The sequence below is a fragment of the Falco cherrug genome, chromosome 4 (genome assembly GCF_023634085.1).
Source record: "Falco cherrug isolate bFalChe1 chromosome 4, bFalChe1.pri, whole genome shotgun sequence".
NCBI classification, from domain to species: Eukaryota; Metazoa; Chordata; class Aves; order Falconiformes; family Falconidae; genus Falco; species Falco cherrug.
The window spans coordinates 30,432,681-30,447,477 of NC_073700.1; the positions used below are offsets into that span (position 1 = coordinate 30,432,681).

The 14,797-nt window shown below is 46.2% G+C and overlaps 1 protein-coding gene across 1 annotated transcript; it reads right to left on the minus strand.

Moving 5' to 3' along the window:
• Positions 1-204: 204 nt before the first annotated feature.
• On the minus strand, positions 205-14,006 carry LOC102046761 (kinesin-like protein KIF19). Its single transcript, XM_055706601.1, is given in 15 exon segments — positions 205-225; positions 1,612-1,733; positions 1,904-2,174; positions 2,762-2,951; positions 4,003-4,174; positions 5,147-5,300; positions 5,985-6,107; positions 7,011-7,163; positions 7,909-8,103; positions 8,690-8,815; positions 8,979-9,115; positions 9,742-9,829; positions 10,731-10,841; positions 13,068-13,203; positions 13,996-14,006. Coding segments are annotated over 15 exon segments (2,010 nt in total).
• Between the last annotated feature and the right edge of the window lie 791 nt (positions 14,007-14,797).

The window sequence follows — 14,797 nt, forward strand, 5'->3', positions numbered from 1 at the left end:
TTTATCTTCCTTGCATACAATAGATTCTGTGGTTTAGCTGCCATGCATGTTCTGTCATCACAAGAGGAAGCTGCTATCCACAACAAACGTGCCTTGAATTCCTTTCCTGCCACACTGACCTGCTGAACTGGGCTTTTTGGCAAACCAGAGAAAGTTGGGCTGAGATGGGTATCCAAAGACCCCTCCTTCCCCCAGGGCATTGTTTTAGATGATCTGCAGCTGCCACTGTGAAAAGAATATGCCAGGCAGTTAACAGATGAAAGCACAGGCCCTTCATCAGCAGGGAGAGATGAAACATGTCTAGATGAGAGCTCTCAAGCTGTGGGAAAAGCCAGAAGCCTGGTAAATGTGGTAATAGAGGACACAGCAAGGAAGGACTTCAGGATTCATGAAGGAGAGAGATTTTCGTCCCCTGATTCTCACAGACTTTGCCATTTTATTTGGTTTAAATGCTTGCCAATCCACAGAAGCAAATCCGAACATTTCCCATAGCCCTCTCTGCAGAGAAGGTTCCTGCTAACACATAGAGCTACTTGCAGGAAACTCTTTTCTAACAGATTCCGGTTTCTAGAGGCTCTTCCAGTTTGATGTCTCCCAGTTTTGGGGAAGCACCTGGGAGCTGCCAGGTTCCCGTGCCCTAGAGAATAATTCTATTAATGATAAAGATTTGCATTACCTGTCTGACTCAAGGGTGATGGAGGGAATGTCAAACTTCACCCCCCAAACTTCACCCCCCCATGGAATATTCGTCACGTTCCCAGGTAGAACATTTCTGATCTCATGTTTATTAGGATCCAGATGCTGACTTACATCCAGAAAAGGACTGTTGTGGGGCTGCAGGAAGAGGGAAGAATGAGATCCACAGCTGATTTTTCTCACTGTAAAGCCCCACCTCTAGCCCAGGCTCTCAGCCTGCAGTCACAAAGACACTCTTGATACCTTATGTGCTTTTCCATAGTTCCAGCCACCTGCTATTTGCTCCCCTCCCAACATGAAGAGCATTAAATTTATTATTCATGGTGAAACCCAACTCCTTGCCCCGTTTATTCTAATCATAATAAACAGGGGAAGCTGCTGCTTGGACTCCCTGCTGAAGACTAGCAATTTCCTGCCAGCCCCTTACTGTCTCAAAACACAAGTTTTCCAAAGACAAAGAGGACATCTTTCATTTCTTTCAGGAAAGACCCAAGGACCTGGATATCTACTGTGCCATGAGCGAGCAGAGGCCTCCATGTTTGACAGTCTCCTACAGCCAGCACTTGGATGGCTGCATGTTTGGCCACCTAATGTTTTGTTTTCTGTTTGCCGCCAAGCCAGTTATCTCTTCCCAATCTGACACAACAGCAGCTAGGAGGATGAACACACTGGCTCATGCACAGCACTGCCTGGGTCCTCCTCTGTCACTAAAAGCCTTATCAAGTCTCTGAGTCAAAGGGAAGGGGACAAGGAGAACAGAGCTCCAGAGACAACATGTTCCTAAAGCGAAGCTCTGTACAGCTCCTGACCAGCACCAGAACCCAGCCAGGCTTTGGGGGTGTGTGAATCTATGGCTATGACACAAGATAACGGGACAGCGTGGTTTCTCCAACACAAAGGTCTGTTCTGCCTTACCCTGAGCATGCTGGACATCACTGAATGTAGCAGAAGCAGGCGGCTCAGTGTCCCCTCCTCCAGCTCAGAGAGGTGCAGGTGGTGTAACCTTGCCAGTGTCTCTGGGACAGGAATGTTCTGGGCTGGAACAGAGATGGGGAGGAAGAGCTAAAGATCACTCCTAGAGAAACAGCTGAGAACTGTGGAGTCATGACATCCAAGCAAGGTTTTCTGGGTGGATTGTTCTCCAGTTTGCCATCAGACAACAAAGCTTGGAGACAATGACAGAGCAGGAGCAAAGGTGCTGCTTTACCTTTTATTAGTATTTGCTGCTGCTGAATAATTTCTTCAGAGAGTAGCATGTGCTGCTGCAGTTGCTGGATCACAAAATCCTTCTGGCACAACAAATTCTCCTTGTAAAGCATGTTTGCCTGCAGCTCTGTGTTGCCAAGCTCAAGCTCATGGGCTCTGCAGAGGAGCCTTAGCACCTCCTGCTGATCCTTACTGGTGAGTTTTCTGGAGAAAAACTCCTCCATCTGGGAAGTTTTTTCCTTGGCATTTGCTAAGTGCTGCTCCAGCTCTGTCTGAAAAAGATAGGGGTTTGTCTAGGCAGCTCAGCTTCTTGTGATAACAAAGGCATCCGAGCAATTCTCTGCTGTATCCTTCATGCTGAGATTAAAGTAGTATCTACAAAAAGTATTTTGCTTATTCTAGTGGCAGCTACCATGTTTTAGTCATGGCGGATATATCCAGACACACAGTCTTTGCCTAGAGGAACTCACAAACATTGAAGTTTGCTACCAAAAAAAGTAATCACCAAAACTGATTACCAAAACATTGAACAACCAGTGAGTGACAAACCCTCAGAGTGTCCCTGAAAGGGAAAATGGGGAGAATTAGCTCGCTTATGGGTGCATAAGCCCAGTGGGTGCTTTTCCCCTTATGCTAAGAAACACAGGGACAAGAGGCAGGATGCAAACAATGTTCCTGTGTGGTTTCCTTCAGCAAAGTATTTAGGAGTCCAGCTGCAATGCAGGTGCCACACTGCTTTTGCAGTGCTAGCCCAAAACCCACAAGAACCTCTCTGAGTTACGCTGCTGCCATCCTTCCCTCAAGCACCCACTGGGCAGAGGTCAGACTTGCAACCACAAGGGCACCTTCACCCCCTCACCTTCAGGGCCGCCGTCTTGCACTGCTCTGCCAGCAGCAGGCTGATCTCTTCTCTTGCTACTGTAACTTCATGAGGTTCAGGTGAATTGATGAAACCCACTTCCTTGTCTTCCTCCTCTGTGTTTGCATCTTTCTCCTCCTCTGCTGGCTTGCGATACTTGCATGCACCCTGATCTTTCTCTCGTTCCCAGCTGCCAGCAAAAAAAGGAGTTTCTGGGACATGGTGACATAACTCTTAACGATGCATGCATAGCACTTCATAGTATCTGTCCAACAACTTCTTGCATGACAGCAGTAGAACTAATTAGTCCAGACTGCTCTGGAGCTGGACAAACCATGCAGAAGAGCATAATGATTGCTCTGGAGCTGGACAAACCACGCAGAAGAGCACAATGATCTTCCTCCCGTTTGGAAGTCTGTAGGACAGACCTCCTCTGTGATCTTTCCATGGCAAGGCAAACAGTGCTTTTTCCCACCTCATCACAAATTGTTGCCTATTCACAGGTACTTGTTGAATATCTTTAATGTCCTGAAGACTGTTTTAACTACAAAAGACCCAAATCCTAAGAGACTATAAAATTTACAGAGGCATTATATGGGTGACTAGTGATAATGAGAGGGAACTGACACACAGATTATCCAGAAGAAAAGGATGATGATACTTTCTCTGACATTAAATCATGCCCAGATGCAGTGCATCCAGATGGAAACCACAAACACAGAGTGACTGGACCATGGAAGGACCAACAATCCCAGTCTGCACTGCCATCCATTTTTTCCATTAAAACTCAAGTCCAGAATAAGGGCCAAACAGAGGTGAGGCATCTACTGTCTATGCTTTCAGTCTTGAGCTTAAACCTGATACTAGAGGTAGCAGGTTGCCTTACAGAGGTACCTCAGGCAACTGCACTGCAGTGCAGCACCATGTGCAGGCTGCAGTCTCCTTACAAGCACCAGAGGGATTAGGGATGTGTTTCTCAATAGCAGAAATCACCCGCTGCAAATATAGCACCTTAATCTAAGGCTCAGAGTCGCATGGACTTAATCTACCTTAAATCCCTGGGCACCTTTTGCAGACCACCACCTTCCCAAGTTTTCCTCATCACACAAGTAAATCTCAAACCTACACTTGATCTCATCCTTTTGTCATTTTTGTTGGGAGGACCATGGGATATCGGCATTTCTAATGGCGAGTTTGGAGGTCCACGTATAAATCGTGTTGAAAGCTAAGGAGAGACTTACTCTGTGATTGTTAGGAGGTTCCTGCAGGTATCAACGTGCAGCTCAATGTTGGTGTTTTCCAGCTCCATCAGGCTGCGACGCATCTCCATTTGCTCCCTGAAAGCCCCAACCAGCTGTGCCCGCAAGGTGTTCATTACTTGGCCACTGTGTGCCTCAGAGCCTCTGTGCCTCTCTGCTACAGGAGAAGACATTTCTGATCTGCTGTTAGGCCAGGTAAACATCTGCCAGGTCCCCACAAAACTACCCTGAGACCAAGCTGCTCGGTCCACAAGCAGCTTGGTGTTACAAATGTTACAAGGCATTCATTTATAGGACTCTGCTTCATTTTGCAGTCTCTTGAAGTTAATAGTTTGCTTAATAAATCTGATATATCTTTATTGTTAGCAATATATAGGTCTCAGCGCTACTCCTTTTGTGAGTATTAAGAGGATACTGCATTGCAGGGACATCTCTTCCATCTTTCTACCCACCAAAAAGAAAAAGTTATTGGTTTTTCTGTGCTTGTTATCTAAAAATGACCTTGGGTATTGGTAGCAGAGGCCAGTTATACCTTGTGTCTTGTCCGTCAGAGAAATTGACAATTTTTATTTCATTCCATGCCAGATTCACTGACAAAAGGAATAGTCCCCAGGGCAGAACAATCAGTGTTTAAAAAGCTTCACCCTGCCCCCCTCTCTTTTTTTTTTTTTTTTAAATTAAGTGCAACAAACCATACAACAGATCTCTGTGTCCTGACATGGCCTCAGAGCCCATGATGATGCAGGCTACAGAACTTGGTCACGTCTCTGTGAGAGTCAGAACTTCCCACAGCAAATGCCAGCACTTGATGTCAAAGGTCTTTTCAAGGGCAGGTTTGTGAAGTCCAACACATTTTAATGTTGGGGAAGATGCTGAGGAGGTTGAATGTGTTGTCCAGAGTCACACAGTATATCAGAGACAGGCTCACACAGGAAAACAACCTCAGCTCCCCTGGCCATCAGACTGTGTTCTCTGCTCTGCTTCTCTACAAGCATTGCTAGACCAGTTTCCCTCAGCCACATCTGCATGGAGGCCCGCCAAGCGCTACCACAACCTGTCCACACAGCTCCTCTACCCACTCTCTTCCCTCCAGATACCCCAGACCAGTCCTTGCTCCTGGCTCTACCTTGCAGATCCCCAAGGTCAGAGCCGACTGTACTTTTCTCCTTCTCCTGGTTTTCCGCCCTTGCCTTCAGACGCTCGATCTCCCTGTGGAGGTCTGCGATGATGCTGGTGTATTGGTCAATGTGGTAGGAGACATTCCGCAAGTTACATTTTACCTGGTGAGACAGAATACGTGAGCATTTGTCCTGCAGTCCATCATTGGTACAATGGCTGCAAACAAAGCTATGCTTTCAGTTGGAAGGGCACTAAATCCTGTGATGGGGAAGAATTTTCCCTCATGAATGGTGAAACCATAAATTAGTGGTTTTCCTTAATTATGGGAAATTCCCAAAAGGTAACAGAGAAAAGCCACAGACCCTGTGTCCACAGGGAAAACACAGAGATCCACAAAGAGTGAAAACCCTGTTGTAGATCACTGTTCAGCTTCCTTCGCCCCACAAGCCTATCCATTTTATTCCTCCTTTCTGCAGCCCCCCCAGTTCCTCTTCCAGGCCCAGCATCCCCACTGGGACATGCCTCCTCCCAGTAGTCTTCCTCCAGCCATCATTCCTTATGTTCTGAACCCGGGTCCATACCAGGCTCGTAAGCTTCTGCCTTTTCATTATTCTGCTCCTTTGTTTTGACCCTCATATTCCTCTTCTTATCCACGACCCACACAATTTGCTTTCCACTGTTCCCTTCATCTGCTTTTTTTCCTGTCACTCACACAGAGCCTCTACGCCACCCTGCGCTGCCCCTTCTTGAAGTTTTTTCTCCCTTCATCCACTACCTCTTGAATTTCCACTTTGCAAGCTTTAATCTCTAACCCCCACCTCCTTGTGAGTTGTTTGTTCATTTACCTGTGTCTTGATGTTTTTTGCTCGACAGGCATAGATCAAGGTCATTCGAGATTCTTCAAAGGAGGTGCTGGCTGGGCTGATATGTGCAATCATAACAGTCCTGCTGTTGCCCCCTAAGGAGTCCTAGAGGGATGCAAAGTTGACGAGGTTAATATGGACATGGCAGGGTCTTGCTGCTTGGTGGTAACCACCATGGTCGGGTACCCCAGCAGTTCATTGAGTTTCTGGTGGAGAACCCCAATTAGCAGTGAAGAAAGTGCTGGTAAAAGACCATTCATTACGCCCTCTCTCCATCAACAACAAAATCAGCAAGTAATTAACTTTCTACAAAAGAATTTTTGCAAGAAAATCAGTTTCCACAAATGTGCTGGCAGCTTCTCAGTTCTGCTCACAACAGAGGCCTGCCTTTTTATCCATCTCTTCTCCTCCCCACTGTTGTCTAGAAAACACATCTGTCAGGCAACAGCAGTGGTAGCTCAGCACCAAGGCTCAAGGTGAGGTTCATAAATGAGGTTGTGAAGTATCCATAAAATAACCATCATAGCAAAGAGTGTGTCTGCAACCTTTCTGATTTCCTAAGCTAGAGGCAATTTATGACAGCACAGAGTCACTCTCAGTCTTTCTTCCTCCTGCCCCAACAATATCCAAATTTATTGGCCAATTTCAGCCAAATCTTATAGAAGGGACGAAACATTCAAAGCCAGTAAGTTAATTAAAAAAATCACTGGTCACCTGCAAGCTTAGACATATGACCCAAATCGATAGGATTTCCTTAGCCCTGTAGGAAGCCTTTCCTTAACCACAGAGATCACAAGACAACAAGCTTGTTACAAAAACAGCTGTGTCTGATTCAAGCCCTGATTGTATTGCAAAGCTCATGCAAGATCCAGGAGGACTGTTCCGAGCTGGATAAAGACAATGCACAGAGACAGTCAAGGATCAGCTCTTAAGCCCTGTCTGATTCAAGTGGTGATACCAGCAACAGACACACCGAGCTCCTTGCTGACCCTTGGTGTACTACAGTACCTTCAGCAGGCGTGTGAGTTTGCTGTCTCGAAAATTAACAAACTGGGCCCGGCTCCCCCCCTTCTCACTCAAAGCGTTGATGCAGTTGCCCAAAGCCAGCAGCGAGCGGTTGATGTGGGCTCCTTCCTTCATCCTCTTGCCCTGGTTCCGAGTCTGGGGGGAGAGGAGAGAGGGAGTAGGACAGGCAGACAAAGCACACGCTTCAGAATGTGGGTCTGTGCCTGGGGAAGATGTGCGGCATCACTGGGTCAAGGTTTGGATGACAAAGCAATGCCTCCTGAAAAATCAGCCTGAAAGTGTGGGGTTAAACCCCATTCTGAGGCACAGAGATACTGGCAGCAGTACATTTCTTGGAGAAGATGACCCAGCTCTTCTTACTTCTTAAAAGATAACAGCTATTAATTATCTTCTACAGATTATTTCAGAAATTAAGATGCACAACTACATCACTCCAGAATTCCTGGTCTCAGTAGAAATACTGGTATGTAAAATCTCTCTCCCTCAAATCACCTCCCTGAGTTCCAGCATTTCCTCCTTCCCACTGGAGCCAGCTGCCTTATTTTCCACCCACCACCCCCCCTCTATTCCACAGGCACCAGCTTTCTCTTTGACAGCACAGGTGATCCCTGCCTAACAGACTTCAGCTTCTCTTTAAATGTGAAAATCACTGCTGGTTTTTCCTTCTTTTTTTTTCGGGAAAGGCTGCACCCAAAAGCTGGTTTACATTTTTCCTATTATACTAGTTGGCCTAATACAAGATATTACCAATATCTTCAAACTTTGTTTTTATTTTCAGGCTGTCCCAGATACAAACTACTTCTCAAAAGCAACGGAGTGTTCAGGATGAGGACAGGCACCTAGCCTGGTCTCACCAAAAGCTGCTGAGTTCCAGCCATACCTGAGCTGCTCTCTCCGACCCTGCCAAGTCAACCATGAAAAGCTTTCCAATCCGCAGTTCCTCGCTGATCACCTTACTTTGGCTTTTCTGCATCACTGTCACCTGCAGGACTGCGTGCGAGCGGGAGGACGTCTTGTTGGTGGCAGTAGGTTCCTGGGTGCGTTGCTTGTTTCCTTTCATTAACAGCTGCATGATCTAAACAACGCAGAACAACATGCAGAGGCGTATGACTCTGCCTGAGCCGCAGCATGGTGCTCCCCACAGACTGAACCCCTCACCCAGGGCACGGGCAAACTCTGGTCCCGCTTATGCTAGTGGGGGTTTTGCTGTTGATTTTCTCCAGATCTCCCCCTTTAGCTTGCAACCTTGGAAGTGTGGGTTCATGACAGTTCATCTCACATCCAAGGCACATGCAGAAGTGCACATCGGGGTAGCTCAAGGGAATTTCATTATTTCTTCTCCCTCTCCAAATGGTTTTTGAGATGTGTATACAGATCAAAGCACTCTTGCCTTTCCAGGAAAGCAGCATGCACTCAGGGGAAGTAGAGCTAGCAGGAGCTTAGCTGGAGATTTTAGCCTGATTTCTACCACTCACATGGCTCCATGATGAGCCCTTTCCATAAAATTCACATTAATCCAGTTCCACCAAGGTCCTGCTACAAAAGGTCCTGCTACTGAGCAAGGCACAGGCAATAGGAAAGTGTCAAGAAATGTTAAAGCACTGATGAATGAAAACACCCCTCTCTCCCTTTCCCTCATCACGGACCATAGCCCAAAGCACCTCCTGAGCATTTGTAGTGGAGACTTCCGTAATTCCTGCTATCTGGATGCTGCCTCTGGGGTCCTCTCTCAGGTCTAAGAAGCCAGAGGATGGGTTCAGGAGGTCACGGATCACCTCGTTATAGATCTGAGGGTAAGAAACAAGGGGTTGGTGTGAAACTCGCCTTGGGTCCTTAGGTCTGCAGAGAGGGTTGAGTTGATCCTGCATTTCAATGGACAGGCCCGGACTCCCCCCTTCTCATCACGCCTGCTCCACAGAGCCTGGATCCAAGGCAACACAGACACTTCACCTCCAGGTAGGACATGGAGACTGTGTAATCCATCTCCTTGGTGGAAGCTTCAAGGGCCTTAAAGAGGTCATCAAGAGCACGGATGTAAATCCCTGGTTCGCAGTCCATCCCTAGCATTGTGTAGGTTTTTCCTGCTCCTGTTGAAGATACAAAGAAGAGCAGCAAAGCCAAACTTCCATGTCAGCCAGTTTCCACAACAAATGAAGCCTGGTTTCCTACTGATTTCTGTCCTTCATCCCCTAACTTGCTCTGGTTACTCCTGTTTCTCATCCCACCATGACACTGCCTCAGGAAAGACACGGCACATGCCATCCAAAACGGGCAGGAAGAGGACTTGCAGACGGGCAGATTACGTATGTTAACTGCTCACCTAGGTGTTCAGAGCTAGAGTAGAAATATATTTTCATGTAGTCTGTAGTCTGTAAGTGCCTTCTGCAGCTACGTCTATTCTCCTGAGATGAGTCTACAGCACTGCACAGACGCTCTCATCTCCTCCTCCTTTTCAACAGGAAGATTTGTCTCCACTGAATTCCACCTCAACAACTTAAACAGGACAGTTTCAGTGACAGTGACAACTTACACGGGACAGCTTTGTTGTTACTTCAGCATTTAAGGGAGATCCACACTTCCCAATGAGAACGGTATTTTAACGCTTCAGTCTCGTCCTCACAGTAAGCAATTGATCGGCATTACAGCTCATTTCTGGTTTGCAGAGCTATATTTTATTCATCTGGAGCAGTACAGCTACAGGGAACTACTTTACCTGTTGGACCATATGCAAAAATGGTTGCATTGTAGCCAGAAATGACTCCTTCTATCAGGCTTTTGGTTGTGGACACATATACTTCCTCCTAATTCAGCCAAAAAAGCAGAGATTTTTTGTCAGGCACAACAGCTGTCCAAATAATCTATACCCAATTACATTCCCCATGATTTTCTATGTTTTACAAATTTCCTGGGCTTTGGAACAATTCATGAGCCATTTGAATTTTGACACATCCTCAAAATGAGCAGAAAAGCACTAAGTTTTATTGAATTTTCTAAAGGCAGGCAAGATGCAGGAGCTTACTAGAATAAATGTCCTTAAATATTCTTGTTTTCTTGGACTCTGAACATGGAATGCTTTGTTTTTCTTTTGTGTCTGCTGAAGAAGGGAGTAAATTCTCTCCCTGACCTAATCCTTTATTGAGAAGTGCCACTGGGCCTCCAAAAATGTCTTAGGTAGCATACAAGTGTGCTATGCTGAATTTTAATGTAAAAGAGCACACAGATAACTGAACTACTTGTGAGAAGCGGGGCTGCAGTCACATCATGGTGATCACAAAATGCAGGTGCTGATGAAATCCTTGTACTGCAAAACACAGCTCAGTAAGGGCACTAGAGCTCACTGCGTAAGCCTGTAAAACAGGTGCAGGGAAGAAGCATGTGAGAGGAGATCCAAGCAACATGGCAATGATCTCATTCACTGGAGACCTCAGGAGACAAAGCTCTCCATCTCCACTCAGGAGCGATGCACCTGGGGAGCGCTGGTGCAGGAGGGAGAGGCAGGCTCAATACTGCACGTGTCTCCCCGCTTCCCTGACTAAAGGAAAACCCTCGCAGTCCTCTTGCTCTTCAGCACTGTCACGTTTCACCTGGGTGACATGTGGCCTCTGGGATGTGCAGGTCTACTCACATGCCGAAAACGTTCATCTAAGGAGGGAAAAAAATGCTAATATTAAGCCTTTTGGTTAAAAAGGGGAAGGATGTTACCTGGGTTGCTCCATGATCAAAACCCATGTCAAATACAAATGTTTTTTCTTGGGATCTGTTAGCTCACAAGATGTCGTCTGGATCTTCGCTTGGATCTATCAAGACCACCCTCTGTTACAAGATAAAGCCAGAGGAAAGACCTGTTATACCTGGGTATGGTTAACAGCCTGTCAGGATTTCTTGCAGCACTATCACCATCACAGCTCTGGACAAGAAGAGCGTGGCCCTGCAGCTTTGTGTGGAAAACACACTTCTGTACACAATGCTGAGGCCAACAAGCTCTGTTGTGCAACCGATGTAATCTGGAGAACCAGCAGCTGCTGCAAAATGCTTTGAAGGTTAGCTGTGCAGTGGAACGGTTGCTGGCATTGGGCAACAGCAGTGGCTGCAGGGCCGTGACACCCAACCAACCTCTATGCAGGCAGGATGGAGACGGGACCTCTTACCTCAATTTTCAGCCAAGATTCAGACAGAGGAGCTGTGAAAGAAAACAGTTAAGTTCCTTGGGAGCAAAAGTGCCCAAAGTAATCTGCCAAAGCATTTCATGCACAAGGACTGATGGAAGTACCTGCATTGCTCAAGGACAGAAATGTCATTCCATTTCTGGCTTTTATTAAGGAAAAAAAAAAGGTAGGAGAGGGGTTGCAGCAGGTTACAGAACTGGTTCTGTTTCTTTTCAGTCCCTTAGGATCTATTTCAGTACATAATTATCACAGTATATATTCTTTCTCTTCCACTGAAACGGCTCATAAGGAGATGCTCAAGCCTCAAGGGAAGGGACAGAGAACCCTGTGTCTCTTACTCCAGAGTAGCTTTCACTCTCTTAGGTAAACAGATCATTATATAAGCAATTAAAGCATGGATCAACCACCACTTGACCTACGGAATAACTGCATTGGTGTGCCAGGCATGGGAGACAAGTATCTAGGACAAATGCCCACAGGCATTTGGGAAATGTTACGGCTTTGGTTCTTCTTCTGCATTTCCTGCTAAATTCCAAGTCTCTAGAGTATCTCTAGTTTTGATCTGCAAGTTTTCAATTACCAGAATGACTTTTTTTTTTTTTTTTTTTTTTAGTGTATTCACTGGTCCTGCTCAGGCCTTAACACCTGAAGCAACACAAGAACAAATTCTGAATGGAACTCCTGGTTTATTGTCAGTGGCAGGATTCGCCTGCAAAAGATGGGTTGATGCATAATCGTATGCACGTGCAAGTATGACAGCCAAGAGCAGAACTTGGAGGACAAGGTCAGCATGTTTCCTTCAGCGATTTGCTCTGTAACACTTTTAGGCCCCTTCTACTGAGCTTTGGTAATGTCCAGATTTTGTTTGCATCCAAAAGAGGGTCCTCCTCTTCCAATCTGGGGCTAACACCTCGTCTAACTAGCAGTATTCCAAAAGCATGACTCTTCCGCTCTTGCACAGAAGCATTAAAACGTAACAAGACACCAACAGAGTCAATTTTGAGTTAGGATTAACAAGCAGGCAGAAGCAATTCCAAATGAGTTAGGCTGGAAGTAAAAATAGCAGGGAACATGAATGTAAATCAAAATGCACCAAGAAATTTAAGTATTTCAACTGCCCAGTCAATTAATTTGCTTTCATAATTACAGTTATTTGCGTTACTAAGAGAAGCTCATTCTCATAGATAGAAGTTACTCAGACTAATGTAATGCACATTTCCTTCCCAGATTTCCATTAGAGCAAATAGATCTCAGAGCAGATGATGCAAGTCTGAATAAGCTGTATAAAAATAAAGCTGATATCTTTGTGAGGGTAATGGCTGCTTTAAAAAAAAAATTAAGGGGGGAAAAGAAAGAAGGCTGTTTCACCAGTCAGGTGCTAAATAAAAACTGCATTTATAAGATAATCCGTAAAGAGGAAAGTGAGATTCATGCTCTCTTTGCTTCTGAGGGCTGCTATTGTTTGACTATGGCATGGTGACAAGATATATTACAGAATTAGCGTGCGTTCAGAAAGGGTTCAGAGAAATATCAGCTGAAGCACAATAGAAAATAATGGGGTCTACATTGGAAAAAAAGGTAAATAACAAGGGCACAATAAGAATACGTAAATAGATGTAGTGATGTAGAAAAGGTAATCGGGGACCTCCTGCAATCCCTGTGTAAGAGGTGTAAGGTGCAGAACTGGAGAGAAGTGCCATTTGCCCAGGAAGCTGCATCCCTGCTGTGGCACAGCAAGGCCGGGGGTTCGCAGGATTCGAAAGCAAGTGTTTGCACGTGAACCAGTCTCGTGGCGGTCTGCATGACACCCAGCAGACTCCCCAGTCCCCAGCACGGGGGCTTTCCTGCAGCCCAGGAACCACCCCCAGCTCACCTGCTCGCCCACTCTGCGGGCAACGAGCGCAGCTCCCTCCTCTGCTTCGGCGTCACTGATGGGACGGATGCGAAGGGCCACCTGCACACACAGCACACACGGGCAGCTGACATGTGCTGGGGCCACCCAGACGCACCTGCAGCAGGGCTCAGCTCTGAGCAAGCACCAGCCATATCTACAGCTTCTGGCTGCATCTCTTCCGCTGGTCAATCTTAACACCTTAAGCTTAGGGCCTACAGAGTTTAAGGAAGTTTGTGAAGTTTAAACCAGTTAATTCTCCCATGATTTGCACTTTTATCTTGACAAATTCCTTCTCCCTCTTCCCCTGTTCCTGTCTTTAACACAGCAAGACTCCACCTGATTGACACAGAAGGTGGCAGAATGAACTCATCCATGTCATTGCTGCTGCCAGCAGGAACTTTCAGAGGTCTGCGACCATGGTACCAACAGCTGAAGGGCTGAGCACGCCTGCAGACACCCCCTCCCTGTGCTCCCAAAACACTGATTAAAGTTATCCGTGACAAAGAAAGGGAATCACATTTCACTAAGTATCCATTTCTTTTAATCCCAGGTAGCATTATGAGCCTGTTCAACCAGATCAGAGCAAGTTGGCCCTGATCTGTGCAGGTCCTGCAGGGTTCCTTGGGAGGTGGAATTCATCACAGGACTGGAGCAATTATAAAGCAGCAATTAACTGCCACAACTCAGTCAAAAACACAGTACTCTGTTTTGAAAGACAGATGATAATTTGACTCGAAGATTTAAAGCACACTGGCTGTATTTGTCACTACGAACAATACACAAAAGCACATGTATTTCAGCCTGTTCGATCTACAGGTGAAGCAACAGAGAAAGTGCGGTGCCATGGGTCAGCCATGGGGTTAACTGGGCCCCCTGAAGCTCAGGTCCTGCTCTGGCCAGGACTCACTCTGCAGCCATGGGCGAGTTTTACAATCCCAAACCTGTGTGCCTGGTGGAAGATCTAGCCGAAATCCACCCTAAAAGCTGTTCTTGGGGTCTCAGCTAATAACAGAGATTTGAAAAATTTCATTTGCTCCCTTCCATGGCTGTTTTCCCCTTCAGAAAATACAGCAGCATCCCCTCAGCAGCTCCTGACAGGAGAGCTAATGCTGAGAAAACTCCACATAATGCACAGAAGCGATGCCTCGTCAGGAGGGTGCGCAATTATTGAAACAGACTTGTTCTACAGCCCCACCAGTCGCAAGCAACTAGTTTCTATAGGAACCAGATTTATTTCCACAATAATAAGCTACATGTCAATTTAATGAGGGTTTCACGAACAGCTCTCAGTCTTAAGCGCTGTAGTAGACATGTACGAGTAGTTCTGGCAATAGAACATTTCTTCCCTGTATCTCTGAGTACAAGGTGAGCTCCTTGGCTTTGGGTAGCTTTTAATAGTCATAAAAATATAACAATTAACTTCATCTTCCTAAATATATCCGAGTAACGCCGTTATAAGCACCTCATTTTCGTGGGCTTAACTCATCTCTTAGAAGCATTAGAAAGTACTGTCTTGCACACCATAATCCCAAGTCCTGCAGGAGGAGTAGGGGACAACACAAGTCTCTCTTGGACAGCCGTAACCTCCAGGACAGTCTGGCTTGTCGCTGGTTTTGGTAGCTCTACCCACTGAGGGTAAGAAAACAAACCCAAATAAGCAGCATGTGGAGACAGGTCACACCAAGTACTAAGGCTTTTCCTGGCATTAG